The 9,893-nt window shown below is 37.1% G+C and overlaps 1 protein-coding gene across 1 annotated transcript; it reads right to left on the bottom strand.

Moving 5' to 3' along the window:
- Nucleotides 1-6,878: 6,878 nt before the first annotated feature.
- On the bottom strand, nucleotides 6,879-8,204 carry LOC118801127 (butyrophilin-like protein 1). Its single transcript, XM_036561293.1, has 3 exons — nucleotides 8,061-8,204; nucleotides 7,789-7,851; nucleotides 6,879-7,603 (listed from the first exon to the last, which is right to left on the bottom strand). The coding sequence occupies exons 2-3, from the start codon at nucleotides 7,805-7,807 to the stop codon at nucleotides 7,212-7,214; spliced, it is 411 nt and encodes a 136-aa protein (XP_036417186.1). The 5' UTR covers nucleotides 7,808-7,851; nucleotides 8,061-8,204; the 3' UTR covers nucleotides 6,879-7,211.
- Between the last annotated feature and the right edge of the window lie 1,689 nt (nucleotides 8,205-9,893).

A 9,893-nucleotide genomic window follows, 5' to 3' on the forward strand; every position in this document is an offset into this window, starting at 1 on the left:
TTTACCTGCAGCTCTGAAAAAAGACAAAAGTCAGAACTTGAAGCGATGAAGAAAAAATCAATCTTATACATATCATGTTATCATTTTGTTAGTGTACATGACTAATGATATATATTATTATATTATTATATTACTTATTATTATCATCATATTATTAACAACAACATACAACAACAACAATCACAATAATAACAATAATAATACATAATCATTTATATTTATTTTGTAGCGTCAGGAAACGTATGAGATCAGTCTGGCCTCATCCATTTAATCAGGAACCCATAAATGAGGGTAAACAGGAAATTTACCACCTTACATTGTTAACATCATCATTTCTTATGTATAGTTTTAATAATAATAATAATAATAATAATATTTTAATTCATATACTAATAATATTTTTGTAAACAATTTAATAATAAATCTTTACACTGTAAAAGTGGGGACTGGGTTAATTAATATCACTAAATAACTAATAGTACCTATCAATAATAAAAAACGGACTGTGTTTCAGTTAGAAATCAAACTTGAGCTGAATCCAATAAAATTTCGATTGTTTATTATCTCATTTACGCAGTTTTGGTTGAATAAAAATTAGCGTGATACACTGAGACGAATTACTTATTTTTTTTATCAGGAACAACAACGATGCAGAAATCGATAGATTTACTCATTGGGAGGTCATGGTTTTAATACCTCACACTTTCGCCCAACGCATTCTGTGCCTCAGGGACATCCGTGACTACACGTTTCAGGGGGTCAGTCCTCCAAACTGCAAAGATAAGACCTTTTATTTGCTAGCAAACAAGTCAGTGTTGCTGTAGCAGTGCCATTCTTTTAAGTACTGCAGCTACCAAACACTGTCAACTCCTGTGCTCTAAGTCAAATGTAAGCTAGCAGTGCGGCTTACACCCGTATTGAGGAGAGCAGATTACACCCGTATTGAGGAGAGCAGATTACGCCCGCACTGGGGAGAGCAGATTACACCCGCATTGGGGAGAGCAGATTACACCGTATTGAAGAGAGCAGATTACACCCGTATTAGGGAGAGCAGATTACACCCGTATGGGAGAGCAGGATTATCCCCGTATTGAGGAGTGCAGATTACACCCGTATGGGCAGAGAGCAGATTAAACCCGTATTGAGGGAGAGAAGATTACACCCGTGTTATGGGGAGAACAGATTCACCGTTTGGGAGAGCAGATTACACCCGTTATTGAGCTCGAAACAGTCACCAACGTTCACTGCGGAGGCGAGAACTCGCCCTAGAGCCGGCTTCTGGAAACTTCGAAATGACTCAAAATGCGTTTGGTGAATAAATTCTTGGGTTATTAAAGTAGCAGCAGCTTTTCAATCAGAATTTATTAAACCCCAAGTCTGTAATCGTGAATGCTGAACTCTTCATCTGTCAAACTAAAATAAGCTCACTCGCTAACAGTTAAGTTAGCTCGCTAGCGAGTCACAACTTTAGTGCCTGTCTGCTCTCAGAAATATGAGAGACACCTTTACAGTTCTAAAGTGAGGCGGTGTTGAGTTTATGGTTGTAACAGACTGGTGGTGTAGAGTTGTTAGAGTTGCTAGCTGCTAAATAACCTAGGTTAGCTAGTTTAGCTACTTAAGCGCGAGCTTAAGCTAAGTTAATAGCTCTGGTGGACGACCAGTTCACTCCGGTGACCTGTGCTGACCATGATGGGCTCAGATCTAAACTGGAGAACGTCGAGAGATGGAAAGCAGAAACCAGCTAGCTTAAGTTTACCTAACCTAGCTAACTGGCGCTGTAGTGCTGTGTGAGGCTGTTAGCGTAGGTGGCCAGCAGGCTAAAGGGTCACAGACCAACAGAGCAGCTTCTCTCACAGGAGTAGTTTTAGAGGAGAAACACAGAAAATCTGAGGGGAGATGTGTGAGTGACCGGTACAGGTAGTTAAGGCCAACTGAGCTGCGATTTGGTAACTAGAAAACCAAGGATTTTAACACTAACAATCCTTTATCACCACTAAAGTTTCTGTTGAATGAAATCTGGTTCTTCTCCTTTGTCCTGTTTCAGCTTAACCACCTCTTTTCTTCTTGCAGTACACACGTTTTCCTACATCTACCACCAGCATTTCTCAGGTATGGAAGCAGCTTTTATGTACCTCTCTTTCTCTGGCTGTTGCTGTTTGTTATGCTCATTTTTCTAACTTTGTAATCGGTCTAAGAGGACTATGTGTGTGTCTTTAACTGAAGTCAGTGTTTTAACTTAATAGTTATTAGTATGGTCAGTGTTTCCAGGACTGACTGTTGACTGACTCTTCCTTTGTAATAACCTTTGGGAAAGAACACAGTTTTGTGGCGTTTTTTTAAATGTTTGCTCAGTGTTTGACTCCATACAGATGTTGACTGATCACCTTTTCACAAGTAATATTTAACCAAAGATATTTTGCTTTTACTCAAATTTTTTACCAACACCTGTTTACACATCAACTAAGAAGCTGTGTATTTTGTCCACCCTGCTTCTCGCTGATTACCAACTCCAGAATAAGCCAGAAAAATATTTATAAGCTATAAAAGCAGCATGTTTACTGGATTCGAGAGGCTTGAATGCTTATAGAAATACAGTTAGCCAACATAAATGTGCCTGTATCCGTTTAAGTTGTTGAAGCTAGTCTTTTAAACCTTTACCAAATGTTTTATCTTTTACAGCCGTCCACTGCTGCTTCTGGTCCTCAACTGATCAGTAATTGTCCCAGGTACTTTAATTTATAGCATCTTTATGGTATTGATCTTTGAAATATTATTACGTCTTACGCTAAATATTTTATTTCATCTTTTAGCACAAGACATTGTCAGTATTATGTATTTTAACATGTATTTGACCTGCTTTGCTTTTTTCTTTACTTTGCAAAACTGTTGTATGAAAACAATAGGACTTTAAAGATTGTGTGCTATTGTAAAAGACAGTACAATGTTGTTCAATGTACAGTTAAGGGACGACTAGCATAGCATAAGTTTGCGAGGGGCTCAATTCAACACATATTCAAAGTAAACAGACCTAACCGCTAGCTAGCATTAGCTAGTTGTGTGTCCTTGACGTGACCTGTAATAATCTTTTCCCACTGCGGAGGCTGTGTTGTTCACAGTAATCTGCTCTTTCTTATATTGTTTTGCATATACCTTTGTTTTTCTTGTTAGTTTGTAGATCTATTTTTGATACTGTTTACTGTTTGTTCAGGTTTCTTTATCCTTATGTTTTGTATGGTGAGTATTTATTACTAATTTTATTGACTTATTTCTTCATTTTAGATGCAGTCATGAGGAATCCATCTTCACAAACTCCAAGTGACAAAGAAATTGACCAGAGACTCCACATCTGTCAAGAGCTGAGTATTTTTAACAGGTAGGATTCAGATGTTCCTTCTCTCTCCCAAACATACTCTACATGCTCACTGGTTATTTTTACGGTACTCCTGACTTACAGACTGGAGTCCATCTGTTTCTTTGTATACAGTGATGCCCCCCTTCTCTTTTTACAGGGCCACCACAGAGCAGGTATTATTCATGAAACATCCTCAGCACTGCAGCGACACTGACGTGGTGTTGGTGTGTTAGTGCGTGTTGTGCTGGTACGAGTGGATCAGACACAGCAGTGCTGTGTGCAGTGTGCACTCTGTCCACTCTATTAGACACTCCTACTTTGTCAGTCCACCTTGTAGATGTAAAGTCAGAGATGATAGCTCATCTGCTGCTGCACAGTTTGTGTTGGTCATCCTCTAGTCCATCATCGGTGGACTATTCTCAGTCAAGTAGTGACACTGAGATGATCACAGCATTGCTGTATCTGATACACTAGTACCACACTTACTATGTCAGCATCTCTGCAGTGCTGAGAATTAACCAATAATACCTGCTTTGTGGTGGTCTGGGTGGGTCCTGATCATTGATGAATGATGTGAAAGGGGGCTAAAAAAGTATGCAGAGAAAAAGATCAGCCACAATTTGCAATTGCAGAACTACAAAGTGCACATATATATTTAATGGACCTGATTCAGTAGAAAGGTAAGTAAATACAAGGCAGCATTACCTAATAAAGTGGCCAGTAAGTGTACACATATAATCAAGCACAGTGATGTAATTTAGTTTGTATTTTTTGTTAACAACATTGTAACTGTTACCTGCTATTCCACTCAATATGCCTGAATTGTGTGTAAGTTGTATATATTTTGCTTAGGCAGTTAATGCTGTTGTTTCTAAAGGATTTCTTGTGTAATCAGTTCATTTATGCTTACCTGTGAACACAGGTGAGCTTTAAGAATTGTTAATTTTTCAAGACATGATGCAGTATGTAGTGTCTTAATATATGATAATGCATATGTTACTTTCTTAGAACAGTGGCAGATTATTGATTGATCAGATGAGTTCATCTGTGTTGTACTTCTCCTCTTTGGTTGAGACTTTGCTGTACTTAGTACAACAAATATTCTTATGTTAGCTCAACTAAATATTTTAGTGGTGACAGATATCAGTCAGTAAAACCAGTCATTTACGGAAGTTGACCAAACAAGATAAAGATGGGGGAAATGGGTATGAATGCTGAATGCTGGTTTCTCGTATATTTACTACATTGGAGCTCAGTTTAACAGCAGAAGGCCTTACGTTTATCTTTGTGTGGGTATCATGCTCAAGCAAAGCATCGATCTAACTTTTACTTTGTTTTTGTTTTCTGGCTACAGAGAGGGTCGTGCAGGTCCCTAGTGAACTCCTGATGGACAATATATGAGTTCTCTTGCAGAACTGGTGGCAGTACACGCTTTAAGTTCCAGTAATCATCCAACGTCATGTCTGTAAGAGACTTTATCCTATGTTGAGCACCTTCTTCGGTCAATCTGGACTTATTATTCTTGATCAGCCAGGGCAAGAGGCTGATTCTTTACATGATCTTTATTCGTTCCACCGTGGATTATCCTATATATACATGGACACGTGCTGTTTTTTTCATCATCTCAACATAACTTTGTGAGTATCCTGGACATTTTATTGAATCATCCAAGAAAAGTTTCTTGAATTTCATCAATATAGTCTGTACCTTGGATTGTAATGGGTGTTATTTGTTGTTTCCTTTGTAATTTACCATAAGAAGTTGTTGACTGTTAAATCTATGCTAACAAATTGTCATTCCTTATGTGCTGTACTGTATTTTTTGCAAAGAAATACTGTAATGTGTCATACGGTTGTACTGTGTTTATCACTGATAGACTAATTATGTTAATAGTGTATCTGTTGTTTTCAACATAATTTACTGTATACAGATTTACAATATATGTTTTTTTTCATAGTAATTAACTGTAAACAAACAACAGTTCTCAACAGAGAAATTTAGGGTTGGCAAAAAAGCATACTGAAATGTCTTATACTTTTCCACTGTATATGTGTATTGTGAAGATCTGGCAACCACAGATGTAGTAAAGTGTAGCAAATATAAACCAGTTTTCGCCAGATATTTAGTAAATGTAAACACATTTTCCCCAGATATTGAGTAAATATAAAGCAATTTTGCTCAGACACTCGGTAGATATTGCTAAATTTTCCTTGTTAAATTAATTTGTATTTACTCTATATTTGTGGGCTACATTAACTCATAATGTGGCATAATATTACTAAATACAACACATTTAACTGTTGCTTTTATTAATATATACTTTTTTTTTTTTGCTTAAATTTAGTTCACTTATTTAATGCATTTTAACCAAAGTTTAGGTGAGTAAAATCTATTCAATTATATTTAGTCAATTGTTGCCATAATTTTTTTTAAGTAACCATTAGTCACATTTTTTACAGTGTATTATTACGATATTATAGAATGATAAAATATAATATTAAAACTATACAGGTTTCTAGATTGTAATATGTTAATGTGGAGGATAAAGGATTCGTCCCTTTAGAGAAAATAAAGACTAAAAGATCTAAAAATGATTTTTAGTTGTGAAGTCATTTTGATCCACGTTACTCTTAAAGCTACTTCAGACGAACAAAACAATTCTTATAATTCAAACCTCAAAAACAGCCTGTTTGACTTTTACAGTGTATGTAGTTCATATTTCAGCTCAGTTCAGTGATTCTGTAAGAAGAACTCAATATTTAAGATGATTTAGAACTGAACTAAACTGATTTAGAGTTCAAACTAAAACTTTAATTGAGTTCATTAAATAAATGAAGCTTTTTTCTTGAATGTTTGTTGATGGAAATCCATGATGTGTCCTGTCAGGCTGAAGCTGAGCTGGCTTGAAATAACTCAGCTGTAAAACTGTAGTATTGCTGTGATTTTACAGATGTAGAGAATCTTCACCATCATCACCAGATCTACAGGCTGGAGATCACATTCACTCAAATTCTTCACCTTCAACTCTTTAGAAGATTAAGATCAGATTTAATCTTCTATCTGTATTTTAATGTTTTTATACTTTTATTCATTAATTTGGTAATTTATATTTAAATTTGGTCTCAATTCCTTTGTTTGTATTTTACACTCAAAGACATGAATTTCAGTTTGAAATATTGTGGTTTCATCAAACGGTCAGACGGGGGCGCTGGTCTTAATACAGCTCCTGGCGGGAGTGGACATCGCTCAAGAGAAATGAGCTGAAGTTCAGGGTCTGAATCGGAGAACTGAGACTCGCCTCTTTATTGGTGAACTCCGCCCCGCGCGCAACGAGTCTGAACAGCGCGCGAGTCCAGATAAGACTGAAGTGTGAATAAAGATGCGCAGTTTCGGTTTTATCTCCTCACTACGCGCAGCTCAACTCTGAACACGCCCCTTTTTGTGTCTGTAGTTTGTGGATCTGCAGCTTTAATTAGTTAAGAACAGGATTTTTGTGAGAGTCAGCTGCCTGTAGTGACGTCACATATTAAATATAATATTTTAATAATTAATATATATTGTGTGTGTTAAATCGATGATCTGATTACAGTCTGTAGATTCACTGAAACTTTAATCAGAATCACTAAAATATTTAAATTCTTAAACTGTATTTTTAGTTCAGCTGCAGTTGTAAGTTTTCCGCCGTGCAGTCATGATGTGGAGGTTTAGAGTCAGAGTGAGAAACAGAGTCACTGTTTTTTCTACTGAAATGCTCCATCTGTCCTTCACTCCACATTAACATCATTTATCCTCTGTATGTTTTACCTGCTTTATCTGAACAACACCATTCTGAACATCTGTGTTCCTCATTTCTGTCTCTTCATCTTTCATTCTGAGACGCTGATGATGATGATGAGTTTATGTAGAGTGAACTTCTGGAATACTTACCCCTCACTCTTACTGTACACTCCTCTGTTGTGTCTCCATTGGTGACCTGACACAGATAGTCTCCTAAATCAGACCCTCTACAGTCTCTGATCTGTAAGGAGACGTTTCCTCTCTGCAGCTCCTGAGTGAACAGACTCACTCTGCCCTCGTAGCCCCTCCCCTCTGTCACCTGCCTGTTCTTATAGAGACAAACACAGTCCGTCCCCTTAAACCACCTGATCTCCATGGCAACAGCACTGATTTCAGGAGACAGGTGACAGGAGAGAGTGACCGCAGAGCCAGACTGACGCTTTACATCACGGGGTCCAAAGAGTTTAAACTCATCTGTGTAGAAACACAAACACACACACACACACACACACACACACACACACACACACAAACACACACACACACACGTTAATAGTTGTGTCTCGTGTGTCTCCACAATAAAAATAAACTCTCTGATTGAATATTATTTAATGATGTTCACAGTAAAACCTTTTGTAGGTTCTGGAAGTTTAACTTACTGTTTCTTGCAGCCGCCATTTTTATCTCTTTATCTCCTCCTACAGATTCACACTAATACAATCCTACAGAGAGAGAGAGAGAGAGAGAGAGAGAGAGAGAGAGAGAGAGAGAGAGAGAGAGAGAGAGAGAGAGAGACATAAATCTTCTCATAACTATATAAATTATATAATGTATTGTTTATATTAACTGTTTTTATTTTCCACTCAGGTTCGATGTTCTCAGTGGTCTTTATCCTGATTAGCATGATTAGCATGATGCTAACTGCTCTCACCTTCTCTGTTCTTCATACAGTCATATCGCTGCTGGTGGTGAAATATGTCCACATTTTAAATCAGTTCATATCAGGTTTTTGTCTATAACAGCAGATCCATAATAATAAGACCGAGTTTAAACTCTCCACTAATCTCACACACGACTCTCCCCTTCAGCGTCCAGAGCGGAAGAAGCAGCGACTACTTTCACTTTCACCTTCATTCAGTCTCTGCGCATGAGCGCCAGTCTGGGTTGCCAGATTGGTACGAGGATTTCCAGCTAAGCAACTTTTCCAAATCCTCCCAAAATATTCTTTGTCAGAAACAGACAGGGGGGCAGATTTGATCAGATAACTGTGACCAACGAGAAAGTAGGTAAATAAAATATGTCTACATGATATAAATCATTAGATATGACAATATTAAAACAAAAACAAACAATATTAATAACAGTATAATAACAATGTCATGTGGTTTCTGCTACATATTCAGTAAAGAAGTTCAGTTTTACTTTTCATTACAGTGACAGTTTTTTCTTGTTTCTCTTTCAAAATATCTCAGTAAAATATCTCAGTAATAATAAAGTGATGATGATTAAACAGAAAGAGAAAGGACTATTAACTGTTATGGAAAGTCAACAAAAGATCATTATACAGAAATCCGTGTTGAAAATGATGTGATTTATCAATGCAGGCAGGGCAGGTTAGCACTTCTTTCTCTTCTGCTTTAACTGCATAGAAAACATTTAGTGCTGAACTTCGTAGAACTACAGGAAATAATCCATTTAGACTTTAATTACAGAGTTCAATGTGGGAATATCTGTAAATATCTGGCAGCTCTTTCTCAACTCAGTCCATCTGAACGAGGCCATTTATTGACTTTCTAAGCTGAATAACAATAACAGGCAGAAATCTGTTCTCATATGAGGAAACTGAATGATCTGCTTCAGATGGCAGACTGTTTTTCTCACAAGCTAACGCTCCATATGTGCTCGCTAGACAATAATCCATCATATTAATACTAATAAAGGGGAGTGAAGTTCACTGATGGAGCCTCTTTTAGACTAAACTCAGTGTTACAGCAGAAATATTCAGAGAGAGACTCACTCACACCTTCATCATCATCATGAAGGAGGTTCTTCATCAGGCAGCCGTGTTCTTCACACAGTCTTTTGGGGAGAAGAGCATTAATGAGTGTTAAACACAGCTCAGCTAACATCACTACTGTTATCAGTCTTATCAACACTTTCAGACTCACAATAAAGCTCTGAAACATTTTGTTGATTTTCAGCAAAGTGATAGAAGTAAATGTGGAATCAAAAGCAGAGCATCAGTGAATATTACACTGTAGTTACTGATAACATTATAAAAGCTCTTTCAGTGTCTTATCAGTGTTTGTTTCTAAAGCAGAGCACTGCTGACACGAATGTAGGAACATCTTTATTCACTTTTCCAGTAACGTCTACAGGCCTTCAGAACACTGTATATTTCTTATGATATAAAATCTTTACACTTCTATTAAACTGAGAGTTGTTCTACACTGTAATGTTAAAGACTGAAGAAAAAGCTCTTTATGAATGAGGTTTTGTATTAAACTACATCTGGAGACATTTGGAACACTTAAACCATCCAATCTGTTCTCTGACCACAAGAGGGCAGCAGCATCTAAATGGAATGAACCTGCTTTCATTTCTTTACTCCTTTTAAACTGAGAGCTTTTACGGCTTTAACGGCTGTTTTTCCTCCTTTTTCTTTTCTGTTCTGTTCACCACAATCTATGAGCTACAAACCACAGAGAAACCTATAGAGTAACTGTCAGCTGTAGACGCTGCCTCAAAGTAACCTATTTGCTAC

Source organism: Colossoma macropomum, unplaced genomic scaffold, assembly GCF_904425465.1.
Source record: "Colossoma macropomum unplaced genomic scaffold, Colossoma_macropomum, whole genome shotgun sequence".
Classification (NCBI taxonomy): domain Eukaryota; kingdom Metazoa; phylum Chordata; class Actinopteri; order Characiformes; family Serrasalmidae; genus Colossoma; species Colossoma macropomum.